The following is a 17,209-nucleotide window of genomic DNA, read 5'->3' on the forward strand; positions in this document are numbered from 1 at the left end:
AATTATATTTTTTTTTAAAAATTGCAGTTATTTCCAAGGGCCGCTCGGCTTGAACCGCAGGTGGCAGGGGGGGTCTCTGTCTGTCCAGTCCTGGAGGAAATGATGAAGTGCAAAAGAGAAATGAGAGAGAATGAATGAATATCGACGAGAGGCAGGTCAAGTGGTTATACAAAGAGGCTGACTTCACTTGAATCCTAGTTACAGCTGAAGCTTGCAAGCTACTACTACTGCACAATAGCTTGTCTTGTCTCATCACGCCTCAGCCCGATTACCCTTCTGTCAGCCCAGCCGCAGCTTAGATCCATCCTCCAATTCCTCTCGCAGTCTAGTCCCAAGCCGCGCCTCCGCCAAATATCCAGCCCAGAAAGATCCAGCCAGGCCTAACCTCGCGCCTTTCAAGCCTCCAGATAGAATGTGCCTTTCAGCTGCACCCACAAGGCTCTCTCGTGCGACACAATCATCGCATCCTGCTGTTGAGCTTGAGGAGACTAGGGAGACTTAACCAATCGCCCAACGCTGACTAGCCCAAGCCTCTCTCGCCCGAGCAGCGTTAACCTGCTTACAGACAGTCGCATGCAGCCCTAAGTTAGATGGAAGCACAGTAATCACATCTGGGTCCCGTCCCTCCACTGTTACTGTTTTCTGCTGTTGCTGATGCAGCCAGTATCCGTACCTGATCAGCAGAAATCCAAAAATATCTCCAATGGTACATGAATCGCCACAGTTTGAATGCTCCTTGGCTCTTGGCTGGTTCATCAGTCAGGTTTAGAAATGCCGCAGTCTCACAGTAAATTGACTGCGCCACGACCTGTCAATAAGAACCTCGCATCTGACAAGACCTCGGATTCAGATCGTTACGAATTCATACACGTATTTTCGGATTTGCCATCATCTCTTCATATTCCCGTTTGGCTTTCTCTCCGAACTGTTGGACTGTGTGCCTCCATTCCGTTCGATCTTGGCAGATACAGCACATGACCCTCTTCCTGTAATGTGTATCCGTAGCTGAAAAATAACCCGCTGGAGGTGGAGATGACCAACCTAACTCGAAATAGCTTAATCCAACGGTACAAACCTTTTGTCTTTTCCCACGACCATCTTGACAACCCTTCAATATACATAAGGGATGCGGTACAGGAACGGGAGAAAGTTAATTAATAATTAACCAGCGCAAGTACCCAACCATAACAAAGGTTCATCATTTTCGAACAAGCTCGGCACTTTCATCGGTCATCAGCCCTGAAATTGGTTGGTCCGGGTATCGCTTCAGTCTGATGAAGATACAATTAAATTGTGTCCTAGCCTTTGGGGTCTCATAGCGTATATGAACTTCGGTGTCGTTCTGAGGACTTTTCGAGAGATTACCTTCTATAAAGTCTCCTCTTCCGTATACACAACAGAGTTGAGTCATACGTTGTAGTGTTTGGTTGGAGGTGTACCACCGTTCTCATGGCTGCACCTGTCTTTGAGCATAAACCTGGTGATAACCCGGGTATGCTTGGGCACCCCGTTGCAGCCATCGACTTCATACTTGTGTAGCCAGACTTTAGAAATTCTTCGCTACTAGATACTGGCTTTATTTGCTAGCATTACACTTGAACTCCGCCTTACGGATCGACGAGAGCTGTCCTTAGAGCTTGCACCACCTCTTGTGCAGAGCTATACTCAAAATTCCTTAACTTCTTGATAACATCCTTGACAGGGTTACTGTCACCAACGTATGGATACTCTCCGTCCATAAGTTTCTGCTGGAGTTCTTCTATCTCTATTGGCCCATAAGGAACAGTCCATCCTGTGATCTGACAAATTGCAGTACCAAGCGCAAACAGTTCCTTTTCGAGCATACTTCGGAGAATAGAGTCTCCTTCTGGTCCTGATACCCAACAACAAGGTTCACATGTAAAGAGAAGCTCGGGGAACTTGCCCTTCAGAGTCGAGCCGGCAAAATCACAGAGTTTGATGTGAAGATCATCAAACACAAGAACATTTCGAGGCGAGACGTCGCCCCAAATGACCCCGCGATCATGGATATACTGCAAAGCCTCCGTAAAGTCGATGGCTACCTGCAAGCGGCGAGTCATTGTCGGAGATTCGTTCTTCCCAATGTACTCCCGTAAGTTACCATGCGGCGCCCTCTCAAGACGCAAAGCCCAAGCTTCTTCTCCATCAGGCATGAGTTCGACACCGATACACTTGAGGATACATGGATGTGAGCCGAGAGCTTCATATATGGCAGCTTCACGCTTGAATAAGTTGCTCGTATCTTCAGCAAATGCGGCGTGGTCGTACATTTCACCGTCTGACCAAAATCCAGCGGCCTTCAGAGCGGACTTGGAGTTGCCCTTCTCTGTGTATACGATGCTGAGGCCTGTTCGGCCGAGGGGCTCGAGTCTGGCCCTGATGGCATGGGCTGCTTCCCGATCCGAGAGGCGTATTCTGAAATTACGTAGATCGATTCAGAAATTCCAGAGTAAGGCCAGAAACGGCAGTGTCGAGAAGAAACATATCACAGTGAGTATCTTAGACAGCTCACAATTGCACAAGCAGGAAATGTTCTAGCGGTAGATGGTGCGGGGAAGTTTAAGCTTAATTCTTATTCCATTGTCATGTCTCCCAGCGAACAAGTAGGCACGAGTATAACAACTCAGATATACATAATGGTCACTTAAAAGTGAAACTTGTCACTCTAATAGAGTGCCTGTACATCTGTTTCTCAAAATATTGTAATATCTAGCCATCTTGGCCAGGCAGCCTAGCCAAGCACTAGCAGCAGCGTATTATTGAACGCCGAAGCGCCGTCCTCTCAATGCTGAGGCGACTAATGTCCGTCCCATATACGAATATCCCATAACGAATAACTGATCAGCCAGGCAATAAATTAATGCAAGCCGTGGGAAACACTTAAATTAGCCAGGGCGCCTTGGTCACAAGAGGTCTCAGAGACACAGTCGTCAGCCAATACAATGCAGGTTCGGTCCGTCCCTTGTTGGCTGCGGCTGAAGTTCCAGCATACCTGATCCTTGTGCCAAGATAACTTGTTCCGCACCAGATATGAACGTTGTCACTGTATTAGCCAATGATGTTTCAGCGGGCATGCAAGTTGTTTGTCCAATTCCGCTCTCTCAAGTGTTCGCTTCGAGAGTCGACATCTTCAACGCCAGCATTTCAACGACTGATGATAGAATATGCTTCACTGTAAGGCCTACTTACTATTTATTTTCTCATTTATCCCTTGCATATTGTCTAAGTTTCCACTGCCGGCTCTAAATGCCACTCAAGCATCCTCCCACTCATCCAGGCACCTTGCAGGCATGGCGGTTTCATCTTCCATCGTGACTTCAAATATACCCGCCAACTCTATTCAGCTCATGCAGTGTCTGGCCCTATCAGAGTGTCATCTTTTCAGAGGAACCAATAGAAACACTTCGACCCTGACATAAACATAAACGTACATGCATTGGCGTGTATGGCTTCGATGCAGATCTCCTCAAATTAGTTAGGCCAGTCCCGAGAGCAAGCAGGGACAAGAATAGATAGATACGGTGTAAATATATGCCGCTTTATGGGGGTTCTAGTCCTGACTGTGGTGGTCTCTTATAGAGTTGATGCTCTGCTGTCAGTTGTGCGGGCAGTTTCGTTCTGTTAGCCAGGTCGAGTCCCATTGTTTCCACTTACACGTTCTCCCACCATCTCCAGTTGGAGCAACACCAGCAATTATGTCTCGACTTCTCTCAGTCCTTCTCCTCTCTCTTCCCTTTGCCCTCTCAGCAGACTTTGAAAGCGTCACCATCAGTGCCAACCTCGACAACGTTGGCCATACATGTATCATCAAGTGTCTCTACTACACCGTTCTGTCCGATATGGGCAGGGCTATGGGGTGTGATGACCCCTATGATAACAACTGCTACTGCGCTACCGCCGCTGCATCTGCCAACAAAGCTGATGGTTTTATGTCCAAGTGTGCCACCTCATTGTGCTCAGCTGGCGATCGCTCTCGAGACTTGACTTCCATGCAATCCTACTACGCTTCGTACTGTATGGGTGCAGGCTTCACGCAACCTGGTGCTACTGAGTGGTACAACCCCGCTGAAACTACAGAGGAACCCACGAATGAGCCTACCGCAGAGAGCAGTGGTGACAGCAATGCGAGGCCCAGTCGAACTGCCAACTCAGGTGGTGACCGACTTCAACGCACATGACCATTGTCACACAAACGGCAGAGGGTGGTGCTTCCAGAACGCAGGGTAAGTTCCTGCTGCTCATGGTGATGGTGCCTTTGCTGTTGCTTCAGGTACTGTTCCTTCGTGTGCCCTATCGATAGTTTTGCTAATATTTTGGTCACTAGTAATCGTCGAAGCAACATCCACTTATTGGGTCAACTCGGACGGGTCCCCAGCATCATCCAAGAACGGGGATGATGGCATCTCTGTCGTCAAGATTGGTGTCGGCGTCGCTGTACCAGTGACAGTCATCGCTGCTGGCTTGTTTGCTTGGTGGTTCGTCAGACGAAGAAGACAACAAAAGACACAATACCCCCACACTACTCAACCCCTCAGCGAAGTTTCAACGGGCAGCGGTCCTGCTGTCGTGACGTCTGTCTCCCCTTCGACGCCTGAGAGGAGGGACACTCTACCAAGAAAGCCCGTCGGAGCTTCAACAATCTCTTCTGCTTCTTCTCTATCCAAGACCAACGAGTTATCTGGTGTTGGCGTTCAACGTGAACTTTCTGGGTGGGAAGTCCATCCCTTTCCCAGCATGACACCCAGTCCGCCCATTCGAGTCTCAGGACAACATGAGATGTCGGGTGAAGGATGGAGACCAAACTTGGAGATGGACGGTCGAGATTCTCGTGTGGAAATGGCTGGTGAAGCAAGGCCGCCTGAGTTCCCAGGCTATACCAACTCAGCGAATGCGTACACGCCTCATGAGAGTGTTCAGTGATGGGAACTGCCTGATAACTCACGTCAGAGATAGGCTGTAGGCTTTAACGGCCGTTATATGTTGTTCTGTGTTCTCTCTTTCGTATTAGTCACTCCATTAAGCTCATTGTTCCTTTTCGGCGGTGGAGTTGGGCGAGGGAACGGTGTATCTTAGGCCTCGTTAGTTGCGCTAGATGTTGTTGATAAGTGTAGAAGGGGAAGCTAATAAGTTTCGTTTTCTTGTTACACTGCCGCGTGCCTAATCAAGAGTCAACATAGTGTTTTATCAGGGTAGTGGACACTGCATTCGTTCTCTCGCTCGTCACATAGTGGTAGGCCTTCCAGTATACTGATTGCACTCGAGCATCCATTGACCTTACAAGAGGGAAGCTGCTCAACTCGAGTGCATAATTCAGGCGATTGATCTAGCACTTGCTTCCAACACTAATAAAACAATCGGAGATTTGCTCTCCGTTATTGCCATACCCCTCTCCTCCTGGAGCAAGAAACTTGGGACCCAGATTCCAAGTAATAAAATAAACAGTTACCCTCTCTAGCCCCTGCAATTCGGAATATGAACAGGCAACACGCTTACCAGCCACTCCGTCATACTGATATTCTCGGGTTCGCGACAGCTATCAAGGAGAAGCCTAAGACAAAAAGAAACATCGCGATGTCATATCTAATGACAAAAGTGCAAAAGGAAGGGTCTGGCCGGGGATTGAACCCGGGACCTCTCGCAAGCAATGCTGTAGGGTTTTCCCTAAGCGAGAATCATACCACTAGACCACCAGACCAGTGTTTGAGCAGAACATTTGGCGCTGCTCTTGATGGACGGCAGGGCTCGTAATATAATCTAAGACCTTATGCTCCCTAGAATGAGTGTCCTCAGTAGAAAATAATCAGGTCTAAGCTGTGAGACTCGGTGGTCAGCAATTGAAAGCAGCAAAAGTCATTTAGACATTACCATGGGATGTTCAGCTCTTACCATCTCACTCAGTATTCATTAGGTAATAATCCTCAGGTTTTTCTTCAGCCCCTCTGTGTAAGTCCGCTCCTCCGCAAGAATCCCTCTTGCAAGTGTTGAGAGCGGAATTAATAATCACATCCACTTTATACCAATAACGCACAAAGTGGGTGTCGTGTTAGCCACAGCCGCAAAGTAGTGCCAAGACAAATGATGAGAAACTCCAACTCCATCCTGCTGTCATCTGGTTGGTCAATTTGCTGTCACAGCTGCTGAAAATGGACAATCGGGGTAATCAATATCCTGGATCGCCGACTCTTACGGTGGCCGCGTGCCCCGAGATCACTTATTCACAAAATTGTGACGACAATGGCATAGTGGACTGCGGAGTTGGGTTGTGATGTTGAGCATTTCATTCAGATACATAAGAAGTGGTCGTATCTGTGAAAACGAAAAATGTCTTATCAACAGTATCCAAATCATTAACACTCAATCATAAGACGCAATATCTTGAACATACCCTTTTTCCTGCTATTAAATCAAAAGAATGTCTTCTCCCAAGCTCATCACCGTCTTTGGTGCCACTGGCTCTCAGGGCGGCAGCGTGGTGCAGTCCTTGCTTCAGAACAAGTCCCAGTCCTTCAGGATCCGAGGAATCACTCGCAATCCTGAGTCCGAAAAGGCCAAGGCTCTCGCTGAGCATGGTGTTGAGGTAGTCAAGGCTGACGGTCTGGTCAGGGAAGAGGTGATTGAAGCTTTCAGGGGCAGCTGGGGAGTCTTTGCCAATACAAACTCGGACGATCCTGTAAGTCATTGAAACCAGTATTTGATTCTCCTCTGATACAGTTGCAGTCAATGAACAAAGAAGGTGGGCCTACCGAACTTGATATCGGTAAGAGCCTCGTGGATGCAGCCGCTGAGGCAGGGGTCCGTCACTTTGTGTACAGCGGTATGGCCTCTGCCTCTGAAACCACTGGAGGGGCGGTTCCTAATAAGGCTTTCGACAGTATGCCATCTTCTCTTCCCTTCCACTTGGAATATCCACACTGACTTAATACAGTGAAGCATGCTGTCGGGGAGTATGCAAAGAGTAAGGGGTTTGAGACTGTCAACGTTGTTAGCCCAGGCTGGTACATAGAGAACCATCTCGTGGAAGATTTTGCCCCAGCTCTGGGCGGTTTCCCTTTCACCACTGACGAGGAGGGTTACCTCACTCTACGTGTTCCACGCTGGGGCGGTAATGAAGAGATTCCCTTCATTTCTATCGGAGATGACTATGGTGATCTTGTTCATGGCATCTTCCTCGATCCTAAGAAGTACAACGGGCGTCTTGTCCAAGGTATCAGCGCCAGCGAGACAATTGAGAAGCTTGTTTCCGAGTTCGGAAGAGGTGAGTGTCGTGGTTCCAGCTGCTGGGTTCCTTTTAGCTAATAACTTGTCAGTGACAGGTAACAAGGCTCGGTTCGTGCCCATTGAGGACTGGAAAACCATGGAGACTTACGGCGATCAATCATTTGAGACTGTCAAGTACATGTTCGGCTTCTGTCAGTACTCTGGCGGCTTGTACTATGGAGTGCCTAACGATTTGGGCCCTTCTATTGAGCTGAAGGCAAAGGCGACCGAGGCTAAGGGACAGTCGAGCGATGCTAAGTTGATGACTCTCGAGGGGTTCTGGGAGAAGTATTTCGCTCCTTGAAGGTAGGTAACGATGCTTTCGGATACAATGGAATGCGGTTTGACTCTGCAGAGCTCAATCCTTGACCTGCAATAGTCCGTCATCAGTCTTTGGCCATATGTAGTTTGTGCTGTTGCTTCAAGTTAATGCTCAACATTTGTCGATATCTTGTGTCTAGTTGGCCTATCACAACAGTGCAGCCATATCACATTCTTTAATGCATCCCTGCTTGGTAGATGAAATTAAAGAAGCGAGCTGCAGCTTCCCGTCAGGACGATCTGTAAGGGTCGGTGCATCCGTTGGGACCTTATCATTGGAGGAGTGAGAGAAGAACAAAGATAGATCATGCATATACTGGGCCAGTGATCCGGGAGACAGTTGTGGGAATGGGTAGTAGAAGCAGCTTGGCCAAGCTACATCGCTAGGTAGGATGAGCATCACCCGGGCACATATGGCAGCCAGTGGGCAAGCAAGCACCTGCACCTCAGGTGGCCTCCCCTGAAACGGAGACTCACTCTCCTCTACACTTTGATCATTTCAGTATTAACGACCCCTAAGCTTCTAAAAGCTTAGGTCATTTCACTCTGTGGCTTCTCTAGGCCCTTCAGGCTTTTTTCTGCTGCTGTAGAGACTCATGGCCTAGCCACACTCCGTGCCTACCTCAGCTATAAATTGCATCCGCACCCACTTCTCGGTTTTCCTCCTTCCCTCCTCCAACAATTTTCCACGAGACCAAGAAACAGCTCTCCACCTGTCAAAAAGTGTTTGACATTGGTCTTGTTTCTTCTATTTCCCTTCTGTCATAGCTTCCTTGCAGCTTGTCTTCTATTAAACGAAAAGTTCTTCGGGTGCCTGCATCTTGCACTTGCCTCCTGCCTCCTGCCTCTTCCTCTTCGTGGTTGCCCCGGCATCGCACCACAGCGGAGGGGAGGAGCGATGCTGCATCTTTCCTTCTCTCACCTTCTCTTCTCTCCCTCTGGAGCTTCAATAAATCCTCCCTCCCTCCTGTCTCGATTCAAATAGAGTCTTTGCCCTTCACCTTTTCCTCCACAACACTATTCGTCAACACTTATTACTTCTTTCGCGCGCCCATCACAGTTTATCACTGCATCAAGCGCTACGGGGAAATAATTATACACTCTTTGTCACCTTTCTATCATATTTCCCAACCCGTTCTGCTCGCGGTCATCAAAATGGGCAACCCTATTGACCCGGAGGCCGTCAAGCGGGCCACAATGGTAAGACTTCTTCTTCACTTTCATTGTTCCATTCACATCACGGGGGTCCTATTTGCTGTCTCTGCTGGTGCCCTCTGTATCATCTTCTCAATACCATACGGCGACCCTATAACTGACGAATTCTGGTAGGCCGACCTCTCTCGCCTTCGTCAGGAAGAACTTCCTCTAAGCAATGAAACGAGAAGAGATCGAGGCCCAACTTATGCCCCAAGCCGAAACAATGGAACTGGCCACTTTTCGGTTTCTACAAAGGCTGGACTCGAGAACTTATGGGGTGCCAAGATCAACGATGCAGAGTCCCAAAGTATGGAGGGCCTTGAGCTCGAAGATGCACGACCTTGGGCAAAAGGCCAGAGAAGAGAGAAACTTCCGACCATCATATTTCACGAGTAAGTCTTTCTGCCTACAGCAATTAGATCTTCTAACACCTTCGATAGAGATGCTCCAGCTAAATCTGCTCCTGGTAGAGCGCCCTCTGCACGTCAGTCTCGGGGAACTCCCGTTCAGTTCAAACCCACGACACCCGGTTAGAAGCCCTGTGTGATGAGAATTATAGAACAGTATAATGTTAATATGGCCACAGCGAGATGGGGCCCGGGACCTACGGAGACAGCTTCTCAAACCAATCGTGAAGAGCCTTCGCCTCTGGCTACTCACATCACGAAAAAGCAGGATGAGGGTGCCCAGGAACTTGTTGCATCGGAACACTTCTTGTACAAAAGCAAGTGCCACCTCATTCCCGGAAAGGCTGAGGCACTCAGTGTTGTCACACACATTGCTGTCAAGATCATCGCAGAGAGCGACGGCATTCTAGAGATTCGAAATGACACTAAGGGCCTCCGAATCCACAATGCTCTCGAACTTGAGCAGCCAGTCCTCGACGGCCTCTTGTGTACCATCAAAGTGAAGACTAGGCCCTTCTCGGAGAAGCTTCGCTTTGCTACAGTCAGCGATGCGCAGGATTTCAAGATGAATCTGATCAAGCTTCAGAATGCTCTACTAGATCATCAGAAGCAAAACAGCGACAAGTCTCAGATTGAGGAAAGCAAGGCGGAGGACGACGGCGACCTCTTGATGGCCGCCAGCCCCATTGCGGAAACGGCGTCCGATGCTTCAATCCCTGTTGTCAACGATTCATCTCATCAGGTGCCCACCGCGGAGCAAGAGCCCCTTATCATGATGGATGACACTTGGGGAGCGCCAGCTAACAGCAACATTCACAGTCTGTGGCATGAAACCGTACAGCTGAGTCAGTTGCTAAACCAGGTTCTGGAGCAGGTCGCTGCCCTGGGGAACCACTCTAGTCAGAGTATCGATGGGATTGAGTATGAAATCCTCGAACACGCTCTTAGCCACGGTCCCCTGCATGAGCGTGGTGAACAAGTGCGAGAGGGTCTCCTGGACATCATTCGTACCTGCCTCAACATGTTTGGCAAGCCAGTCTCCCATGAGTTTGCTTCCGGCCTCGGAGATGCCAAGGCAAGCGAGATTCCTGTGAATGGCAATGCTACGGACCCTGGTGTTGCAACTGCGGAACAAGAGAAGAATCCGAAGCAGGTGGAGGATTCAACCAACCACTCTGTGCTCGGAAGGCCTAAGGGCTTGGGTTCGTCACGTTTTGCCAAAAAGCCGGCAACATTCCAAGGCAGATTCACTGGCCCGATCAAGTACTGAGCTTGGTACCGCCATGTACGAGGGCAGAGAGCCTGGGGAAAGCTGGTGACTTATTTGGTGTAGAGGATCTCTCTTTTGGGCCTGGTAGTTGGGGCATTCGCTGTAATGAAGGTTCTTCAACGAGTGCTTTCAAGGGTAATTTTGGAGATCAGCCTCTCGATGGGCAATGGAAGCGACTAAGGCATGTTTGTAGAAATTGAGATAGTCCCAGCGTACCCAGCGTAATAAAGCAAACTGTCTGGATCCTTTTGGTTGTTGGTTGTGTGAATATGTTTAGGATTGTTCGTGTTTCCCGTGGCATCTGTCTCTATATGCTTCCAGCAACTGTCTAGAGTCACGGTCGAGCCCTTGGCCATCCTTCAAGGCCTCAACAGCTAGTAGCTCAGCTTCTCTATAACGGTGAAAGAAGTAGTGTTCTTCAACGGCGTGGATAACCTCTTGAATATCCATCTTGGTGGCGTCATGGCCAAGTGGGAGCTTGACCTTCTGGTAAATCTTGTCCAAGTCAGTGCTAAGTATCCCTGTTTTCGCCGAGGTTCACTTACATCGCCGTTCTCAACCTTTGCCTTGTACTCCTTCTGGACTACTCGCCAAGCTTCTTCTGACTGTCCTGTGCGGCGGGACTTTGTTGCCTGTGCTTCATCGGCTTCATCTGAAGAGGCATCTCCGAAGGCGAAGTTGGTGAGGGGATCTTCGTCATCCATTTTGTGGTTTAGTTTTGACTGTGAATGAGGATGGAGGGAGGAGAGTAAAGACTGAGTTTTTGGGTTGAGGATAGGAAAGGACCCACTTGGATATGATGTGTAATGGTTGGATGGAAAGGGCCTTGATCACTTGACTGTTGTTGACTAAATCTCTCTATAGATAATTTCAAATTTGAGTTCCGTGTTAATAAGAAGGTCACTATGGAGTATTAGACCTCATGCTGTGCGCCTGAGTATGATTCCTCGTCTTGTAAATAAGATGGATATAGACCTCGTCCCCGGTAGCAAGAAAAGACGATGTCGAAACAAACTTACTGAAGAGACCACTAAATCTGGGCTAACTTGACTAAATCCTTTCATCATTCATAATTCAATGCAATAAGTTTCATTGCCTCTCCTTTGGTCACATGCATGACGTCCCTTGGCTCGAATGATGCTGAATTGGTAAGTATTAGATAAGTTACACTTGATAGTGAAGTACGGATACTGCAGTTATCAATCCTTGGATTTACAGGGGTGGATAGCTGTGATGTAACAACGTGGGGCAACGTCTCGACGCGGGGCATATTATATCCCAACGACATTCAAGCTCTTGATCACTTCTTCAACTCGTTTCGTTCTCATTTTACAACACAATTCGCAAACATGGAGACTCAGGTTCAAAGGCTTGTTGAGAAGGCGTGGAAGAAGTATGAGGAAACGCCAAAGGATAAGAGATTATGTGAGTACTCGTCAGCACTCATCTTCTTTCAAGAGAGCTCTCATGAGCTGAGACGTCACCCTTCTCTATATCGATATCTTTCTCTCCGGAACAAATGGATTATCTCGCTAACATTCTCAGTGATCGGCGTTGCTGGTATCCCCGGCTCAGGTCAGTAAGCCCAGTCAACCTCAAGCCTCGACACTCACAACTACTCAGGCAAAACAACCTTCTCACAGATCATGACCGATCGTATCAATGCCCGCGCCGCCTCTTCAGATCCCTCATCTCATCCTCCAGCAACATTCGTTCCCATGGACGGCTTCCATCTCACCCGCGCCGCCCTCTCTGCCATGCCAGACCCTGATACAGCTCACTTCCGCCGCGGCGCAGCCTTTACCTTTGATGCGCCCAAGTTCCTCACCCTTGTCCAAGCACTCTCCAAGAGACCAATTCCATCAGAGCCAATTCTTGCACCGTCCTTTGATCATGCGCTGAAGGATCCCCGAGACGACGATATCGTCGTCAAGCCGGAACATCGCGTCGTTGTACTGGAGGGGAACTATCTTGCGCTAGATCAAGATATCTGGCGAGATGCGGCGAAGCTTCTGGATGAGGTGTGGTTCGTCGAGGTGGACTTTGAGGTTGCAAGGAGGCGGCTTAGGGAGAGGCATGTAAGAGCAGGCATTGTGAAGGATCTTGCAGAGGGAGATAGAAGGGCCATGGAAAATGATCTAGTTAATGGTAAAGAGATCATTGACTTTAGGCTCAGAATAGATGAGGTAATCCAAAGTCGAGAAGATGGAAGCTGGGTCCATGAATAGAAGACCTGAATAGAGAAATAATAAATACTTTGTGCATTCCACTCTATTGGTCAATATCAAAGGATATCTCTTCTAAGTCTCCAACCAAATCATCATAGTCTTTCCAAAACGCAAGCTATGCCAGTATAACCAAACCCTACTCCAACGCTGTAATGAGAACCAGCAATGCTTAAATTCGCTCAAATCCAGTAGCCCACTCAGTTGGCAGTCGCATCATGTTTCGTTCGATGTCCTAGATCGTTCCGCGCTCAGCTTGCGAATCTCTTGCGCCATGCTATGCCCCTTGCCCTTGCGCGCTGAAGTGATCGAGGCACGACTCACGTCCCGTCCAGCGGTAGCGGTCTGGTCTAGACCCAGCACTTCAATGAGCTCAGGAATTTCAGCGTGGTCGCGCGTAGTCTTCATGCGATGACACCATGTGACTCTCTTCTCCTCGTTTCCATCGTGGTCTGGGCCTCGTTCTTCTGCTTCTTCGAATGCGCTAATGGGCTTCGGCTTTTCGTCTCGTGGTGTTGAGATGGGTGTGAGGATGTCTCGTGGCTCAAAGAGGAACTCGCCGCCGACCTGACGTTGGTCGCCCATCTTGAGAACGTTTCCGGTTGGAATTTGCTTCACGCCTTGGACTATGCTACCAACAATGCTGTGCATCATGCTTCGGCGCATGTAGGCTGGCTTGGTGCCTAGTTGCAGCGTCTTTGACATGCCAAGGGCGTCGAAAAGGGACCTCGTCGGATCGGTATATACGGGAAAGCGACATCCCGTCTCATTGACATACATATCAATGAGCGCAGGATCACCACACCCAATAACCGCAATGAATGTGCTCACTGGCAGCCGCAAGAGAGCTTCTGGAGTAATAGCCTCGGACAAAGAGCGCAGAAACTCTTGGCAGTTCTAGAAGGACAGTATCAGTAACTTGAAACTACCACGAGACGGAGGGGTCACGACATACGCCACAGAAGAAATGTCTAACAAAGATGATGAGCACGCGTCGTGCAACGTTGCTACCAGTGTAAAGGGTCTTGAAGGGGTGTGATTTTCCATGTTTGTCGAGAACGATGTAGTTTTCGATCTTCTTGAGGGTTTCGGCGGAGGGTAGGTCGTTGTTGGTCGCAAGTTCGCCTTCAAAATCTTCGGGCTGCGTCTTGTCGACCTTGATCGGCGTAGGGGGAGATTTGCTTCTTGTAGAACCAGCCTTTTTAGGTACAGAGCAAGTATCGCATTTTGGAGCTTCAGAGGTCTTTTCGTCAGAGTCTTGCGCTGGTCGTGGAGGAAGAGTCGGGGTTCGTTCGACAGAAGGACTCTCAGGAGGGATGCCTCCCACGGGCTTGCGCTCAATGGGGGATTTCGCAGTAATTGAGGCGTTGGCCTCTGTATGATTGTCCGTCATGCTGATCCAAGATATCTTCAAAAAACTCAAAGATATCGCGAGTCGTGAAAGACCAAGGTTGTAGTAGAACTTGAGCTTAGTCAAGTGAGGGAACCCAATCGCAGAGGGGCATACAAACGGCCCGTAAGTGGCGCCGCTAACAGAACGGTCTCCAGCTTATAAGGGACCGACCGCAGTGGATAAGTAGTTTCGATGTGTCGTAAGCGTAAACGGAATGGCAGTGGCTTAGGTTCGTGAAGCGGGAGGTCTTTATGAAGTTATCACGAGATTCCTGGTTCTGAGAAAGGGGGGAGACGTGGCGTTTTAGGTCGGGTCGGGCTTCCTGTCCATGAAGCGGCAAACTGACTTATGACCTGGTGGCTACCCTTGTTTGGCTGACGATGCCCTGAATTTCAGCGGCAGGGTAAGTTTTAGCTTGGTTTTTTTGGCTGCTGGTGAGGTCATACATTGGACTGCAAGGGGATTGGGTACCCTAGAGATGTCGTGAAACCGCCATTTTGTAGTGACTGAAGGTATGAAAAATATCTCCATTCTGAGTAATTGTATTAAGAAATAACTTGTAGTAGTCCTCCAGGTAATTTAGTACAAATTGGGTACTGCAGGGTCGCGGCGAGAGAAAGGATCAGCGTCTTGTCACAGGAACAGAAGTGCTTCTGAATTCACTGAAACACACCTGACAGCCATGGCAAACGTCACAGCACATGGCAGTACGGCATCTTCAACGCCAATACAGCTGTGAAACCAAGCCATGTAGTGACTTAGATCATCCATCAAACATCATTTATAACCAATAGGTCGTCACAAGATGTACTAAGAGTTTGATGTTTGGCAAAGGCATGGGCTGTAAGTAATTGCCGATTACGACAGCTTGAGCGCTATTTATAAACACCAACAGCAGCAATTGTTATCCAATCCACACTCGAAGCCTGAGTCGTTCTCTGACAATTAACCGCCTCGCGTATCATTGGCATGGATGTCCAATCCACTTTCGTCATGTCAAAAATCTGTCAGCGGGGACTAGACCAGACAGAAACACTTGTCCCCATCATGACCAAAGCCTGTCCAAGTATTTCTGTCGATAGAAGTCAAATTCTTGGTGGGGTGTGACATCTTCCCACTCATCCAACCCTCCCACCAATTTCTCTCTTTTTTTTGCAGCTCTCACTCATGCGCAGTTAGCCAAGATGGCAGCTCAAGTCCCCACTGAAGCTCTCAAGGAGCTCAACGGTAAGTTCCTACGTATACGGTCTACTCAGCGGTGAACCATCATGTGAAAACGTATGGACCAAAAAATACTGACAACGGCTGCCCCGCAGTGGCCGATGGCTCTCAGAAGCCCGGCGCAAACACACAATCAAAGACCGATGCTGCCGGAGACGATCACGGCGAAGATGACTCCGAAGACGAAGCCAACGGCACTGCTCCCGCCGAGGGAGCCGCCAAAAAGAAGAAGAAGAGAAAGCCCAAGAAGAAGAAGAAGAACCCTACCAGCCAGAGCGACCCTCCTCGAGTCCAGGTCAGCCAGTTGTTCCCTAACAAGTCCTACCCTCACGGAGAGGAGGTTGAATACAAGGACGAGAACAACTACCGAACTACCGATGAGGAGAAGCGCCATCTCGATAACCTGAACAGCGACTTCTTGGCCGACTACCGCGAGGCAGCCGAGATTCATCGCCAGGTTCGACAGTGGACTCAGAAGAATGTCAAGCCTGGACAGACCTTGACTCAGATCGCTGAGGGAATTGAGGATGGTGTTCGTGCTCTCACTGGACACGCCGGACTAGAGGAGGGTGATAGTATCAAGGCTGGTATGGGTTTCCCTTGTGGTCTGAGTCTCAACCACTGCGCCGCGCATTACACTCCCAATGCCGGTAACAAGATGGTTCTCCAACAGGAGGATGTCATGAAGGTCGATTTCGGTGTCCACGTCAACGGTCGTATTGTCGACTCTGCCTTTACTATGTCCTTCGACAACAAGTACGACAACCTTCTCAAGGCCGTCCAGGAGGCCACTAACGCCGGTATCCGCGAGGCCGGTATCGATGCTCGCGTCGGTGAAATTGGTGGTGTCATCCAGGAGACCATGGAGAGCTTCGAGGTTGAGATCGATGGAACCACGTACCCCGTCAAGAGTATCCGCAACCTCACAGGCCACAACATTCTGCCCTACAGCATCCACGGAACCAAGGCCGTACCCATCGTCAAGAGTAACGATCAGACCAAGATGGAGGAAGGCGATGTCTTTGCCATTGAGACCTTTGGAAGCACTGGCAATGGATACGTCCGCGACGATATGGAGACGTCGCACTATGCTAAGCGAGGAGACTCGCAGCACGTTGATCTCCGCTTGAGCTCGGCCAAGTCTCTGCTTAACGTGATTAACAAGAACTTTGGCACTCTGCCGTTCTGCCGCCGATATCTGGACCGTCTTGGCCAGGACAAGTATCTACTTGGAGTATGTGTTGATGCCGACAAGAAAAGGAACTACTGCTAACAGTTTACAGCTCAACAACCTGGTCAACGCTGGTATCGTCGAAGCGTACCCGCCCTTGTGTGACAAGAAGGGCTCGTACACTGCTCAGTTTGAGCATGTAAGTGAATCATTGATTTGCAGCTGGTGATAGTGACTAATAGATCCTAGACCATTCTGATTCGACCCACCGTGAAGGAGGTCATCAGCCGTGGAGATGACTACTAGACGGATCTTCTACTATGCATGTCATGGAGCGAACTGTGAGATGGACTCTGAAATATGACTCTCCTCTTTCGACGCGAACAAGTTTGACTATGTAAATAAACACAAAATATGATTTACGTTAAGGAATATATGGCATAGCCAACGATGTATGAAGAGTTGCAGATTGGCTCATGGCATGAATGGTGAAGCATTACAGCCTGAATATCCAGCAACATGATTGTGTATGCAAGAACCTGGCAGGTTATGCATTGCAACGTTGGTATAAATTGCGTACCTAGCCATGAACCCCAATGCAATCAACTGCCCATTCTGACGGCTGCAAGATGATCGATCGATCTGAGTATCTAATCTTGGAATACGTGCTGTAGGAATGGCTGACGCTATCATGAGTTTCTGTATCGATTCTTGTACATTCCACAG

General features: G+C 49.0%; 8 protein-coding genes and 1 non-coding gene across 11 annotated transcripts; 5 read left to right on the forward strand and 4 right to left on the reverse strand.

The window, feature by feature from the left end:
• Positions 1–1,607: 1,607 nt before the first annotated feature.
• FVEG_03057 (TKL protein kinase) lies at positions 1,608–2,505 on the reverse strand (the record flags this gene model as incomplete). The annotated part of the gene is made up of 2 exons (XM_018890628.1): positions 1,608–2,397; positions 2,447–2,505. 2 exons carry the CDS (start codon positions 2,503–2,505, stop codon positions 1,608–1,610), a joined length of 849 nt encoding a protein of 282 aa, XP_018746972.1.
• Positions 2,506–3,716: 1,211 nt separating this feature from the next.
• FVEG_03056 (hypothetical protein) lies at positions 3,717–4,941 on the forward strand (the record flags this gene model as incomplete). Its single annotated transcript, XM_018890627.1, has 3 exons — positions 3,717–4,176; positions 4,221–4,244; positions 4,346–4,941. 3 exons carry the CDS (start codon positions 3,717–3,719, stop codon positions 4,939–4,941), a joined length of 1,080 nt encoding a protein of 359 aa, XP_018746971.1.
• Positions 4,942–5,625: 684 nt separating this feature from the next.
• FVEG_15172 lies at positions 5,626–5,716 on the reverse strand. The gene has a single exon. It is a non-coding gene; the product is annotated as a tRNA-Pro (tRNA).
• A 714-nt stretch (positions 5,717–6,430) lies between these two features.
• FVEG_03055 (hypothetical protein) lies at positions 6,431–7,729 on the forward strand. The gene is made up of 4 exons (XM_018890626.1): positions 6,431–6,691; positions 6,739–6,892; positions 6,947–7,276; positions 7,329–7,729. Exons 1-4 carry the CDS (start codon positions 6,434–6,436, stop codon positions 7,580–7,582), a joined length of 996 nt encoding a protein of 331 aa, XP_018746970.1. The 5' UTR covers positions 6,431–6,433; the 3' UTR covers positions 7,583–7,729.
• Positions 7,730–8,754: 1,025 nt separating this feature from the next.
• Positions 8,755–10,473, forward strand: FVEG_03054 (hypothetical protein; the record flags this gene model as incomplete). Its single annotated transcript, XM_018890625.1, has 4 exons — positions 8,755–8,799; positions 8,929–9,188; positions 9,237–9,325; positions 9,383–10,473. The coding sequence occupies 4 exons, from the start codon at positions 8,755–8,757 to the stop codon at positions 10,471–10,473; spliced, it is 1,485 nt and encodes a 494-aa protein (XP_018746969.1).
• Positions 9,140–11,240, reverse strand: FVEG_03053 (hypothetical protein). The gene is made up of 2 exons (XM_018890624.1): positions 11,019–11,240; positions 9,140–10,968 (listed from the first exon to the last, which is right to left on the reverse strand). Exons 1-2 carry the CDS (start codon positions 11,175–11,177, stop codon positions 10,747–10,749), a joined length of 381 nt encoding a protein of 126 aa, XP_018746968.1. The 5' UTR covers positions 11,178–11,240; the 3' UTR covers positions 9,140–10,746.
• A 306-nt stretch (positions 11,241–11,546) lies between these two features.
• On the reverse strand, positions 11,547–14,981 carry FVEG_03051 (hypothetical protein). 2 transcript variants are annotated; one of them, XM_018890621.1, is made up of 3 exons: positions 14,765–14,981; positions 13,654–14,687; positions 11,547–13,595 (listed from the first exon to the last, which is right to left on the reverse strand). In XM_018890621.1, the coding sequence occupies exons 2-3, from the start codon at positions 14,089–14,091 to the stop codon at positions 12,915–12,917; spliced, it is 1,119 nt and encodes a 372-aa protein (XP_018746965.1). In that variant the 5' UTR covers positions 14,092–14,687; positions 14,765–14,981; the 3' UTR covers positions 11,547–12,914. The 2 variants fall into 2 exon arrangements, with proteins under 2 accessions (XP_018746965.1, XP_018746964.1); XM_018890620.1 differs by having other exon boundaries at positions 13,654–14,981.
• Positions 11,760–12,742, forward strand: FVEG_03052 (hypothetical protein). 2 transcript variants are annotated; one of them, XM_018890622.1, is made up of 3 exons: positions 11,760–11,898; positions 12,019–12,048; positions 12,097–12,742. In XM_018890622.1, exons 1-3 carry the CDS (start codon positions 11,823–11,825, stop codon positions 12,699–12,701), a joined length of 711 nt encoding a protein of 236 aa, XP_018746966.1. In that variant the 5' UTR covers positions 11,760–11,822; the 3' UTR covers positions 12,702–12,742. The 2 variants fall into 2 exon arrangements, with proteins under 2 accessions (XP_018746966.1, XP_018746967.1); XM_018890623.1 differs by having other exon boundaries at positions 12,019–12,742.
• Positions 14,982–15,005: 24 nt separating the features above from the next.
• On the forward strand, positions 15,006–17,181 carry FVEG_03050 (methionyl aminopeptidase). Its single transcript, XM_018890619.1, has 4 exons — positions 15,006–15,318; positions 15,408–16,546; positions 16,596–16,682; positions 16,733–17,181. Exons 1-4 carry the CDS (start codon positions 15,276–15,278, stop codon positions 16,787–16,789), a joined length of 1,326 nt encoding a protein of 441 aa, XP_018746963.1. The 5' UTR covers positions 15,006–15,275; the 3' UTR covers positions 16,790–17,181.
• The last annotated feature ends 28 nt before the right edge of the window (positions 17,182–17,209 follow it).

This window comes from Fusarium verticillioides, chromosome 5 (assembly GCF_000149555.1).
Source record: "Fusarium verticillioides 7600 chromosome 5, whole genome shotgun sequence".
Lineage (NCBI taxonomy): Eukaryota > Fungi > Ascomycota > Sordariomycetes > Hypocreales > Nectriaceae > Fusarium > Fusarium verticillioides.

Bases quoted from the DNA above. Each gene is read 5' to 3' on its own strand.
- FVEG_03055 (XM_018890626.1), top strand. From the start codon at position 6,434: ATGTCTTCTCCCAAGCTCATCACCGTCTTTGGTGCCACTGGCTCTCAG. The intron at 6,692-6,738 runs GTAAGTCATTGA...ATACAGTTGCAG, and splicing joins ATACAAACTCGGACGATCCT to TCAATGAACAAAGAAGGTGG. The intron at 7,277-7,328 runs GTGAGTGTCGTG...ATAACTTGTCAG, and splicing joins TGTTTCCGAGTTCGGAAGAG to TGACAGGTAACAAGGCTCGG.
- FVEG_03052 (XM_018890622.1), top strand. From the start codon at position 11,823: ATGGAGACTCAGGTTCAAAGGCTTGTTGAGAAGGCGTGGAAGAAGTAT. The intron at 11,899-12,018 runs GTGAGTACTCGT...TAACATTCTCAG, and splicing joins GCCAAAGGATAAGAGATTAT to TGATCGGCGTTGCTGGTATC. The intron at 12,049-12,096 runs GTCAGTAAGCCC...ACAACTACTCAG, and splicing joins TGCTGGTATCCCCGGCTCAG to GCAAAACAACCTTCTCACAG.
- FVEG_03050 (XM_018890619.1), top strand. From the start codon at position 15,276: ATGGCAGCTCAAGTCCCCACTGAAGCTCTCAAGGAGCTCAACG. The intron at 15,319-15,407 runs GTAAGTTCCTAC...GCTGCCCCGCAG, and splicing joins AGCTCTCAAGGAGCTCAACG to TGGCCGATGGCTCTCAGAAG. The intron at 16,683-16,732 runs GTAAGTGAATCA...AATAGATCCTAG, and splicing joins ACACTGCTCAGTTTGAGCAT to ACCATTCTGATTCGACCCAC.
- FVEG_03051 (XM_018890621.1), bottom strand. From the start codon at position 14,091: ATGACGGACAATCATACAGAGGCCAACGCCTCAATTACTGCGAAATCC. The intron at 13,596-13,653 runs GTATGTCGTGAC...CTGTCCTTCTAG, and splicing joins TTAGACATTTCTTCTGTGGC to AACTGCCAAGAGTTTCTGCG.
- FVEG_03053 (XM_018890624.1), bottom strand. From the start codon at position 11,177: ATGGATGACGAAGATCCCCTCACCAACTTCGCCTTCGGAGATGCCTCT. The intron at 10,969-11,018 runs GTAAGTGAACCT...GACTTGGACAAG, and splicing joins CAAAGGTTGAGAACGGCGAT to ATTTACCAGAAGGTCAAGCT.